General features: G+C 40.9%; 1 protein-coding gene across 1 annotated transcript in view; it reads right to left on the reverse strand.

Annotated features, from left to right (window-relative positions):
• Positions 1-7,468: 7,468 nt before the first annotated feature.
• LOC311234940 (non-selective voltage-gated ion channel VDAC2-like) overlaps positions 7,469-13,024 on the reverse strand; it is a 48,866-nt gene continuing 43,310 nt past the window's right edge. The window contains exon 9 of the mRNA XM_084322219.1: positions 7,469-8,435. Coding sequence (XP_084178345.1) covers positions 8,344-8,435 — 92 coding nt within the window. The 3' untranslated portion in view covers positions 7,469-8,343. The remainder of the gene's footprint in view (positions 8,436-13,024) is intronic.

A 13,024-nucleotide genomic window follows, 5' to 3' on the forward strand; every position in this document is an offset into this window, starting at 1 on the left:
GCTCTCTTCACTGTCAGATGAACAAATGGAGTTCTTCAACGATCACTTTACCCAGTCGATGACAGGGCTACCCTACTCCTGCCAGCCCCTCAATCTTTGGATAGAAACAACTATGAATCTGAACTCAAAGCTAAAGCAAGGATGGACTCAGCTTTTAAAGAATGAGAAACAACGGTTCTCAACAACAAGGAATGCAAACAACGTTGCAAGGGTGAAGTGTGAAGTGGGGCCTCCAGTGCCAGCGTCGTCACAGGAAGCATGTCGAATGCCAGCCAGCGAGGATGCAGAAGGATGAGCAAGCAGTTCAGGACCTGCAGGCATGCATGAGGGATTTTGAAGCTGATCCATTTGACATCTCCTCACCTACACTGAGGTCACTACAGTCTGGCCTCGTCGCCTCACCAGAGTTACTGCATGACCTTAAGACTGCAATTCCAGATGGCCAAGCTCAGGTTGAGACTTTTCTGCAAGAGCGGGTGTTCACCAAGATCAAGCCTCTTACTGCAACCATCCACAGGAATAAGAGATGGAATTTTGCAAGTGAAAAGAGCTGCGCACCTTCTGGTGCTCATATGCAGGTGGCCCATATGGAGAGATCAGGACTAGCGGCCCTGGTGGACCTAGCAGAGGGATCTGGTATGATACAACTTGAATCATCCCTTGAGAGAAGAGTGACAGAGGAGTGCCTTTCACTCTTCAATGTGGATGGGCCAATGCGCAAGACTGTGAAGAACAAGTTGTTAGAGCTTTTCACCCTAGAACCAGTTCCTGAGGAACCGCAGAACTACGTGAGCCTTGTAGACATGGGTCTGATATGGCGGCTTGCCACCCCCACACCTGAGGACCGAGAGGCTAGGAAGCGGGATGGTTCTACCTGCATAAAATCTGCACAATCATCTTCTCACGCCATGCCAATGCTTACCTCATCATTCTCATCAACGACAAGTATGACCTTCCCTTCAGCATCAAGGATGATGAGCATGATAATGAGCAAAACATCCACACGTCCCAAATGTTTTCCTGAAACCCGAAGACAGGTTCCCAGGTGCTGCTGAATTCAGTGAACTCATGGTCAACTCAGGAAACAAGGTCAGACTGCAAAAACTTGTGAAAGAACAGCTGAAAACACAAGTAGGTCAAGTGCAGGGTGATATCATATACTGTGAGGGAGAAGTGTCAACCAACCTCAGCACTGGCATCGATAATGGAGAGTATGTCTTCAAACATCCAGAGGCAGATTCAATGCTGCTCTCCGCCTATGCAAAGGTGAGGACCACCAACTACACTGGACCTGTTGTTCTAGACTGCGGAGACACAGACGTGTTTGTCCAAGCAGCTTATGTCTCGCAACAAATCAGAGGTGATCTGCTGATCAAGCGCAAGAATGCATGTATCAACTGCCGTGCAATGCTCTCTGAAGAGGTTGCAGACATCATTATACCTCTCCGTGGCAGTGACCACACCTCAGGCTTCTATGGGCATGGAAAGAAAAAGGTGTTGGAGAAGGTGATGGTTGTTCCTGAGGCAAGAGAGCTCCTGGGACGAGTGGGTGATAGTCTGGAGTTGAAAGATGAAGTGAGAGCAGATATGAAAGCATTTGTCCTCTCAATTGTTTACGCTGAGAGTGCAGATGTTACGTGTGGCCAGGCCAGAGCTTCCAAGTGGCACAAATTGAAGAAGAAGTGTACGATTCGTCTCCCACCTGATGAGGACTCCTTGGATCTTCATGTGGAAAGGACAAACTACATTAGATATTGCCAGCTCCATTACAACCTTCAAGAACATCCTTCCCCCATTTGTCACGGCTGGGAACTAGTGAATGGGAAGTGCCGGCCAGTGCGTCATACCCTTCCCCCCATTAGGCTACTAGTTGATCAATTATTATTTGCTATGGTGCTATTTGTTGAAGCACCATAGTTATACAAAAGTTACAAAACATATATTAAAAAAAAAAGAAAAAAAACACCTCCCTTTTGACTGTTCACCTTGTCGTGGTAAGGGAGCTTGAGTACCTCAGTGAACCCTGAGAGCTATGCCAGTAGGAGGAAAATCCTAGCAGGTTTTACCAAACCGGACAGGTCTAGGGTGAGAGGTCAGACAAAGCAGTCAGACAACCTTGTGGAAACAGCATCTGGGGCCAATAACCCACCCTGCTGAAGCAAACAGGGGTGATCATGTCTCCAACTTTCACAGATGGATGGAGTATGGTGGAAGATAGCCACCTATCCCCTCTGTCCATAACTCAACTCATCATGAGCAGAGCTTTCATTAGAGCTAATATGAAGGCTCTGTGATGATTTTGAAAAAAATCCATTTTGGAGCTCAAAATTGACAGCCATCTTGCATTTGAAGGTCAACAATAGGTCAAATCGTTATATAAACACCAAATATGTATTCCTTGATCAAAATAAGCTCTGAAACCATTTATTGTGCATAGGTCAAACCATTAAAAAGTTCATTTCCACGGCAGCCATTTTGGACTTTGGTCTCTCACAAATTTTCCCCGCCTTTTAAAAAAATACACCCCGGCTAAATTTGTTTATTAACCCTCCTAGATGACAAATCCATTGAGAAACGGACCTTCGCTCTCCACGGTCACGGAAGTGCCACATATGACCCTACCAAATGGCACGCATACCAGAGACTAACTGCCTACGAAAACAGGCACAGAGGCACTGAAAGAGGATTTCACCCATCTAATGAACACACTAGACTAGACAAATATCAAGATGTATCCATCAGTGGACTAATTGCATGCTTTTGCAGAGGACAAGAAGCCTTCAGTCGACTCCTTCAGACATTAAGCACCCCACACAGCCCAAATGGAATGATAAAATAAAAAAATAAAAAAATTTAAAGATATTATACTTTTTTTTGTCGACCAATAGTCGACTAACGGCAAATTTTGGCCAATCATAGTCGACCATCCAAATCCTTAGTCAGGGACAGCCCTAGATACAATACAGTACGGCTCAATAGCCTCGCCGACAAGTTAAATGCATAATCGATAGGCTAATGTTAAGTCCCTCATTACCCCAATCAATCAGATTATATTTATTTAAATGTGCCTGCTGCTGGCAGTAGGCTTAATGGAATGAGATCTATTGCTAGCGAAAATAATTAGTTCAACTCTTTCAGAATAGGTAGATACAAACAAGCCCAAAGAGTATCTAATTGATACGAATTAATAGATACTTATGAGGATATCTGTACTGTATGCGCTCGGCTTAGGTATCATGTACTTTATATATGAATACATGGTTCCCAAAGTTTTCAAGGCGCAACCCCCGAAATAACGTGTCAGAGAGGCTTGGAGGGAGGCTATACAGTTTCACTATTAATCAGGTTTTAATCTGTTTTCGGACATCATCCATACATGCATTGAATTGATTAACCTTTGGTTTATATCAGATAACAGTGCTTGAACAGATAAATGCATTTTCTCAAATTAATTCATCACATGTCAACGGCTCATTCAATTTCTCAAATCCGTCAAACAGCGCATCTCATCAGACATTTTAATCCCAGTTACAATATCACAATAACGTGTGAGTGACAGTGATACAATTCAACAATCCACAGATTCCGATTCCTCATAATTCATAATCCACAGTCCACGCATAAAGACGCTTCAATTTATGCTTGAATGAAACACAATCCGGGTGCTCCATTAAGCAAATACATCAACAGCCAAGAATATGAAACTAATCAGAGCCAAACGCCCGATAGGTTTCATTCATTAAAAATATCCCTGCGGGATTCACATTTGCAATGCTCGCGTTATTAAAATAACCACGAGCGCCGTATCTGTATAAATATGACGTGCATTATTTAGGACAACGTAAATCTATAGGCTGAATATGATTTATTATCAGAATTTTAGGTATATTATTTTATATTTCAAAAGCCCCCTCTAGAAAAACGAAGCACAAAAACATAATTGAGAATGGTATAATGGGATCTAGACTGAGGATTATTTCAGGAAGGGAGCTGGCATTTCTTTGCGACGGCGTGGCCATGCAGGTTATCGAGCTAACTGAACTTAACCCTGCGCTGGAGCAGGTTCAAACTTTCTGATATGTTGCCATAGTGATTTAGACAATCTGACGTCGGGGAACAGAAAGGTCTGGCTTAAGTCAAGCTATGCTGAAAATGATCCAGCTAACTCAGTTAGCCAGGTACGAGGAACAGGGCTTGGTGGATGGCAGCAGGTTCCTCTCAAGAATCTCTGCACATGGCTCCATTCATTGTTCCTTCAATGATATGACGTCTGCCAGTACCACAAGAGGAGAAGCAGCCCCACACCATGATACTTCCACCTTCAAACTTCACTGTTGGTATAGTATTTTTCTGGTGATGTGCACTGCCATTTCTCCTCCAAACATGGTGTGTTGTGTGACAGCCAAAAATTAAAATTTGTCTCATCTGACCAGAGTACATGCTACCAGTAGTTCACAGGCTTCTCCAAACGTTTGGCAAATTTTAAACAAGCTTCAACATGTCTTTTTTTCCAGTAGTGGAGTCTTGCGGGCTGAGCGTGCACAGAGGCCATGACAGTGGAGTGCATTGCCTATTTAAGCATTACATCACGCGCAGGAGTGGTTTGTGACCAATAAACCATGCCTAGGGGTGGTCGTTAGACCCCCCTAGGCATGGTTTATTGGTCACAAATCACGACTACAAGTGGTGTAAAGCTTTTATACAACTGCCAGATTCATCCAACCTTATTTCTATACAATAAACACACATTAATCGAAGATTTATTGAAAAAACCATCCGCCAGAAAATGTAGTTCCCACAACTACAAAAAAGACAAGTTGCCTCCATGTGGAAGCAGCTTGAAGTGCATCCAACCAAACTAACACATCCAACTGTGTATTATTGGAATGATTGAGAGAAGTTGCCTCATGTGGAAGCAGCTTGAAGTGCATCCAACCAACTAACACATCCAACTGTGTATTATTGGAATGATTGATTGAAAATTTTATTACCAGATGCAGAATGGGTACAATACAGTACGGCTCAATACACACAATTGTTAAGGGAATGCAGACCTACTTTCCATAGAACTTCATTCTTAGATGCTTCTATATAAAGTAGGTAAAACAAATTAAAACGTTTTCTTTGCCCTATAGGAAAAAAACGTTTTCTTCGCCCTATTTTTTTATTTATTTCTTTTAGCCTAAACTTAACCAGTTGGAAACCAGGGGTACAGTAATAAAATTAGCAATCAACCAATCAATCAATTCAATAGACCATGCTCACTTAAAACAGCGCTGCTTCTCTCTCAGTCTGACTCCCCCGCTGTTGCAGACAGGAGTGTGTGTGTGTGTGTGTGTGTGTGTGTGTGTGTGTGTGTGTATGTGTGTGTGTGTGTATGTGTGTGTTTGTGGGTACGCCAGCGTCGGACAGTGTGAGAGTGAACGCTGCAGTCAGTGGGAAGGAAGTAGAAATTTAAATCAATCAATTAATCAATCAATCAATCCGCGATTTTTCTTTTGTTCTAGATTGACTCAAGACCCATCAATTACATCATCCAACATTGTTTAAAGGACTAACACATTCCCCTTGACAGAATCGCTTCATATTTAGTCGTTATGGTGCTATCAACATATCCATTTGTTGTCCGCGATCTTGTTTTCTCCCGGAGTGAGCCGGGGAGTGATATGTGATTTGGTTGTGGGCGGGTCCTGAGCCCAGGACCGTGGATTGTTGCCAATAAAGACGTGTAAATGGCCAATCAGAATCGAGAAATTTGCATGCCGTTGTATAATGTCCTTTCTGTCACAGTTGTACCGGCTGCCTCCCAAGTCTTTCTGGAGCTCTTTCCTAGTGGTCCATGGCTCTTTGGCTACTCTTCTAAGTATCCTTCTGACTCCCTGATCAGAGATTTTGCGAGGAGCACCTGTGCATGGCCGGTTGATGATGGAGTGATGTTGCTTCCATTTACGGATAATCCCAATGGTGCTTACTGGAAGATTCAGAAGTTGTGAAATAAGTCTTTAGCCAATTCCATTTTCATGATTTGCAACAATCTGTTTGTGAAGGTCTTGAGAGCTCTTTGCTTTTACCCATCATTAATGTTTCTTGTGTGGCATCGTGGTCACAAAAAAAACTTTTATAGCCCGTCTATATATTCTAACCCAGTTTACAGTACAAGCACAGATAAGAGGTAGAGTTGCCTCCTAATTAGTTTTGGTTTTCAGCTGGTTCCTCGTCTTTCCTTGCTGTGTACTGCTTTTTCTTAGTGTGTCTAATACTTTTTTCCTGTTTCATTCCACTTTATTATATAAACTTTATTTACATGTGGACTTTAATGTTTAGATTTCTTGTCTGGATTCTTTGAGTTAATACCAAAGTCTGGTGCAAATTTCACTTGAATACGCTCATTGGAAATACATTTACTGGACAAAATGTTGATGTGTTGTTCACTACTTATTTTTCCCCCCACTGTAAGTACCTGCACTCAAACCCTTAAATGATCTGGATGGCAGGATTACTTTACTGCTATACAAAAAGCACAAATCATAAGACTTGCTTCTTAAGACCGACCTGGATAAACAAAATCCAAAGTGCCTTCACCCTCCCATCGCCTGCTACTCTCTTCCTGATGAGTACTTTCGGATCTTGATTATAGTTTAACTTGCCAACGCATAAAACCCCACCTACTAGTGGCCAAGACTAGGGATGCTCGATATTGGCTTTTTTACCGATATAGTCCAACTCTTAATTTCCGATACAGATATCAACAGATAGCGATATATGCAGGGTCCCCCCCCCCCCACAAAAAACTGAATAATTTCAGGTAATTAACATTACATATCATTTGTCGTGTAATTAACACAACATTATGCATACTTTGACAATAAAATAATTTGTTCCTACTTGCTTGCCTGGGTAAATAAATGTAAAAAAAATATAAATCCGATAGATATTTTTTCCGATATCACCTTTTTTTTTTTGTAAACTTTTGACCAGTCAGCTGGTTCTTTTAGCGTTTATCGCTTTTTCTGGTCAAGCATGACCGACAGAAACAGGTTGAATAGGATATAGATCGGGGGAAAGACACTCGGCCAATAATATCGGACATCCCTAGCCAAGACGCAGATCCTATATTTGCCCATAAACGAGGTCAGACAAACCTTTAGTTAAAAGAATCATTCTTACAATATACTGCTCTACAAAGGGGAACACCAGTATCTGCATTAGTGAAACTGAGGAAAATAACTTCAAAGTTAATCTCCTGTCCTGCTATGAGAAGATAGTCCACTATAAATACTAAATGAATCGCCCGTCCTGCTAGGTAGCCCACTATACAAAGTTAATCTCCTGTCCTGCTAGAAGATAGTCCGTTTCACTAATGTCAGTAACAATATAGCATCAGAACAAGGTTGTTACTGGTACTGTACAGTATATCAGGTTGACAGAAATTATTGAAAAGGCACTTTAACATCATACTAAAAACACATTTATGGAGTTCAAAGACTTTATTGAAAAGTTAAACATACAGATAAGGACCTCCAAGATTTCCTGTGACCAGTTTTTGTTGCCTATAGCAACAAGGCAGCAATGCCAAGAGAGTTCACACACAACTTGATTGACCTCATCAGAACAATTATCCATTTTGGCATTACTATGAACATTATACCCCCCTTTGTAGTCTGCAAAAAGTAGAAAACAAACAAAAATAAGCCTGCTTGGTCGGCCAAGTATGCAGGTTCCCTCAAACTCACAGACCTAAGTTTAAGCCACCCAAAAACTGCCCAGTTTAAGGGTGGGCTTTGTGTACAGACACTAGTAAAAACAGAGCTTTAGCTTGTCCTTGTGTGCATGGAAAGAAAAGGGTAAAGCAGTATTTAAATAAAAGCAAAAGAAGCCTAGTGTACTTGAAATTGGTTGCAAATGAAAGATGTTCAGACGACAGGAATATCAGAATGGTAAAATCAGAGAGAAGGTATGACCAAGCTCACCCCATGTCCATCAACTGATGTCGCACCAAACACACAATGCGTCAGGGATTAACACAAGGAAGCAACATCATTGACCAAACTGGAAGAAAGTTGTGTTTTTGATTTGATTGACATGGCAGTGATGGACACATACAATGATAAGGGTGTAATGTATACATTATCAACCACAGAGTGTCTCTTGAATGGATACGACTTCAAATCAAAAACAAAAAATCGATATCCATAAAGCAATGATGGGAGCACCATATTAAAATGGTACTCTAAAGAATTTGCTGCCCATTTTCTTGAGTTTGTTGTTGTTGTAGCCTTTGAAATATACATTTAAGGCCAGATTCCTCCGATATTCCTTCGTCCCCTTCACCAGGAGGAGAGCTTAGGCCTCCAGCTCCAACCCCAGACCCAGCTTGTGGCCTCCTGCATTGATGCTCTTTCCATCCACCAAGGCGGACAGGGTGAGTTTCACACCTGCACAAGTGAAAGGCAGCAATAACGTCAGTGATCCTGTGTGCTAATCCAGAACTACCATCAAATAAACAAAAATGCAAAGTACTAAACCGAATTTGTTTCCATATGCATTCCCGATAACCAGTTTCTACAAATGATGTAGTATTTTTCAGAGCTCAGCAGAGTGATGCATATCATATAATTATGTTAATGTGTCAGCATGGAAGGTGTTTAGTGTGGCACTAGGAAGTGGGATAAAATAGTGAGGCCTCGCTGCACCAAAATTAGAGCTTGTGGAATAACAACTGAAGTTTGATCTTTAACTTCACTGTCAAGGTGGATATCATCTGAACATTTTTGGTATAGGACTGTATTTCATGCCCATGATTGAAACACTTTTAATAGGTAGGTACTGCAATACAACCATATAACTATCATTGAATTACTATACAATAAGAGTATTTTGCCATTTGTTTTTCTGACTAAAAAAACAAATGGCAGAAGACCCGCTCTGCTGTGTTTTGGTCTTACGCCAGGCCTAATTTGTGGCCTAATCACATCCGCTACTATTCTGTACTGCTACTGCTTGCACTGTAGCCTAGGGAGCTAACGTTAAGTCCGATGATTAACTAACGTTAAATGGTTACAAATATGTGGAACTATGGAAGGAGTAAGCCGACTGTTGAAAAAGAAAACCCACCACGGCAGCGAGAGCACATAACAAAAAAAAGTTTCGAGAGGAGTGGAAGTTTGGAGATAGTGGTGTTTCAAGTGACTGGCTAGTGGCTACAGTAATATGATGCTGGGCTGTAGTGATCCGTTGTTCCGTGTGGCGCAAGTATGTCAAAAAGTAAATGTAGTAAATAAATGAAGCTGGAATCAAATCGTGACCATGAACAGAGCCAGTGTCCCATTGGCTGCACAAGTCTGTGTCCCGGATTCAATCGGAGCTTCTCCTCTAAAGACGCTCTGTGGCTAGGCTAACAGCCATGTCAGAGCAGAGGTGGAAACCGAGCTACACTCTACCAAGATATCAGACATATACTCCCCATAAATTGCAGACACCCAAAGAGTTTGAAAACATGTATTGTGCATGTGTCGTTGGCGTTAACGTGTTTCGTTCGGTACCCTTAAAAGTACTGAATTCGGTACCCATCCCTAGTGTGTACTAGTGCACTGCAACCCTGCCCGAGCCCGACCCGACGGGTTCGGGCTGGGTAGGGCTTTGTTTTTAAATAAATAATTCAGGCTCGGCCGGGCAGCGCCCTCTTTTTCTTTTTTTATTCCGCGCTCGCTATACTCATATAACTATAACCTTAAGTTTCTGTTTCAGTTTTGCGCCAGCTGTCATCACAGATCAGAGTCAGAGACTCGTGTCTCTGAGTCGCGATGGATAAGTTAACAGATATGGAATTAGGGAAAGGGAGAGCTTTTGAAAGTTCCCAATGCGTCTGGGAAAGCTGCATTTTTGGAAACATTTGGATGTAATTACCGCAGGGAGAATTCGAGGACAGTAGAACAGTGCTGAAGGACATCAACGGTGGATGGTGGACAAATGAAGAGCAGACCGAACGAAGTGGTTCAATAACGTCAATTGTTGTTTGAAGTTGGAATATAGCCAGTTGGTGAACGTTTTAATTTGTTCTTGGATGTAGCAGTTGGTTGGCGAAGTTGTTAACGTTATTCAACGCCAGACGTTTTTGTTGCTAACGTCAACAGCGTGGTGGGTGAGTCCTGATTTATTTTATATTATAATTGGCTGCTGCGGTCAAGTTTTTTCTGTATACTTTTGTCATGATGACATTAATGTTTTAGTCTGTCTGCCAGTACCGCTGTACTCGCGACAGTTTTTGGACTGATTGTGATGATGACGAGGCACCAATGGAAATGGAGGCATTCGCGAAACAGGCTATATAGGCCTATAATGCTTGTTAGTTTTCAGCGCGATATGCGTTATTTAGGTAGACCTATTGGACATTTTCGTTTGTTTATTTAATATTTAAACAGTGTTTCAAATATTTAAAACAAATTTAATATTTGGCTATATAATTATAATGCTTCATTCGTTTTCAGCGCGATATGCAACTATATGTTATTTAGGTAGACCTATTGCACATTTGTCATAAAAAAACATATTTCGACATATTTCGAATATTTAAAACAATTTATTTTTTATTTTTTAAGTCTAATAAAAAAGCTAGGGCTTCAAATGTTGCATTACAGTCGGGCTTATTTTCAGGCAGGGCCTGAACGTCATGGGCTCGGGCTGGGCATGGGCCTAATTGCAAGGCCCTTGCAGACCACTAGTGTGTACTGCTGTAATGTGCAACATACATAGTTAGCATTCACAGCATTAGCAATTAGCTTCCGTAGCCAAATATATGCAACTTTAACTTTCAATTCATCAGGGTGCAGCACTCCACCGTCCAATAGAGAGTGCTTCATTAGGTTTCAGATGATGCAGACTTTGCATTCTTATTACAAACATTGTAGTCTGCTGCATTGTGTAAATTTTGTATTCCAATATATTCCAACCAGTTCCAATACAGTTTAATAATCCCAACACCAATCAGATGAATTTGATTAGCCTATAGGTAAACCTTGTAAAGGGGACATGTCTTGCTATTCCTTTCACTATTTGGGCAACTTTACACAATTCCTGTGAGTCTATAGAACACATCTGTAAAAAGAAAATCAAAAATATTCATCGTTTTGTATTTCTAATCAAGTATTCTAAAGCAGCATTTTTCCACTTCAAGATTTCAAGCTGTTTTTGGCTGGGCTCCGCCCATAAGCGCTTTGAGTGACAGTGACCCACAGTCAGACGGAGGCAGACAGAGAGAGATAGAGGAGGGGGATACTAATTAATTTCGCAGCGGGGGGCATAATCCCACGGGACAATGCATTGGTAACTTGTTTCAAATGACAATATATACCTCTGTGAATATTATTGCATGGATCGGAATACGGGTGTGCGCGTGGGAGTCAAAGATATTTTCACAGTGATATGAGAGTGCTCCCAGGGAGAAGCCCCATCCCCACGCAGCGGGTTGTGTGTAAATGCGTGTGTGCTTCCCAGAGAGAAAGTTTCAAGTTTCTTTATTAGTTGTCATACAGAAAACGTTCATGAAATGCTTCTTTCTGTTTTGCTCCTGAGAGTGTGCTAGATAAAATAAGTATAACAAGTATAAAATAGAAAGTAAAGTACGTAAACAAGTGTAAACAAAACAAAAATGTTCAATATACATATATACAGTATATGTACAGTATATACAATGCAGAGTAGAGAAGGTAACTGAGTTACAGCAATATACAGTACAGTGTAGAAATGGTGAGGTATAGCTTAGCTCAGGGGTCGGCAACCTGCGGCCTCGAGGCCGCATGCGGCTCTTTAGCCAATCAGCTGCGGCTCCCTGGCCCAATAAAAAAATTACTTTTTTTTTCTCATTTTGGGGATTGATGTCATACACTGAAATGAAAAAATATTTCATCAACTAAGTTATTTAGTCAACAAAAGGCTTACCTGTATGCCCGATATGTGGTGCGAAATTTGCGAACAACGAATATTTTACTTTTTATTTTATAGATTTTCCACAAATAAGGGAAGGACTCTAATAGAGCTGCATAGTTCAGGGTTTTATTTCAAAGTAGGTCTACAGATGCCAGTGTTTTTTCTCCTTTTCTGTGTTTTATTTCAAAGTAGGTCTACACATGGTAGTCTTTTTTCAAAGTGGACTACTTTTTATTTTATAAATGTTCCACAAATAAGGGAAGGACTCAAATATAGCTGAATAGTTCAGGGTTTTATTTCAAAGTCGGTCTACAGACACCAGTGTTTTGTCTCCTCTTCTGTGTTTTATAAAAAAAAAAAAAGGTCTACACAGCCAGTATTTTCTCTCCTATTCATAAGAGTTTGAGGTTTTCCTTTGTTATAACCGGTTAAAAACAGCAATTAAAAAGTAATTTTCTTTCTTTTTGTTGCTTTATAATCCCATTAATGCAACAAACTGTGTGCTATAAGTATAAAGTATAATAAATCGCTAATTACTTTGGGTATGCAATTGTCAGGCGTTTTATGCTAAATGTGGGGTATGCTTGGGGATATATAAAACGTTATACACTGTTATCTTCATTTTAAGGGTAAATAGGTTGTGCGGCTCCCTGAGCATTTTATTTTGTGGGACGGGGGAAAAGTGGCTCTTTTGATAGTAAAGGTTGCTGACCCCTGGCTTAGCTTGTGGTGCCACCTTGTGGTGGTGAGGTGCAATGAGTTGCATGAGGTATGAGATTGATGTGCAAATCTCCTTACCAATAAATATAGTGTTAGTGAATGAATGAATGAATTTATTCACACACACAATACATTACATGTAAATATCCTCATGTGATACAACAACGTCGCAATTGTGTGCATGTGCCAGGTCTCCCAAGAAGCTATTTAAAGCTTTTGGAGGGAGCCTGAACACAAATATAAACAGAATATAAACAACAAAACAATAAACAAAAAAACAACATACGTGGGTAGGTTTACACACCTACCTACTAACTGACATATAACATAGATACATAATACAGACAATTTATATTCCCAAGTTATAATTTTAATGAGA

This window comes from Notolepis coatsorum, assembly GCF_963971535.1.
Source record: "Notolepis coatsorum genome assembly, chromosome: 9".
NCBI lineage: Eukaryota > Metazoa > Chordata > Actinopteri > Aulopiformes > Paralepididae > Notolepis > Notolepis coatsorum.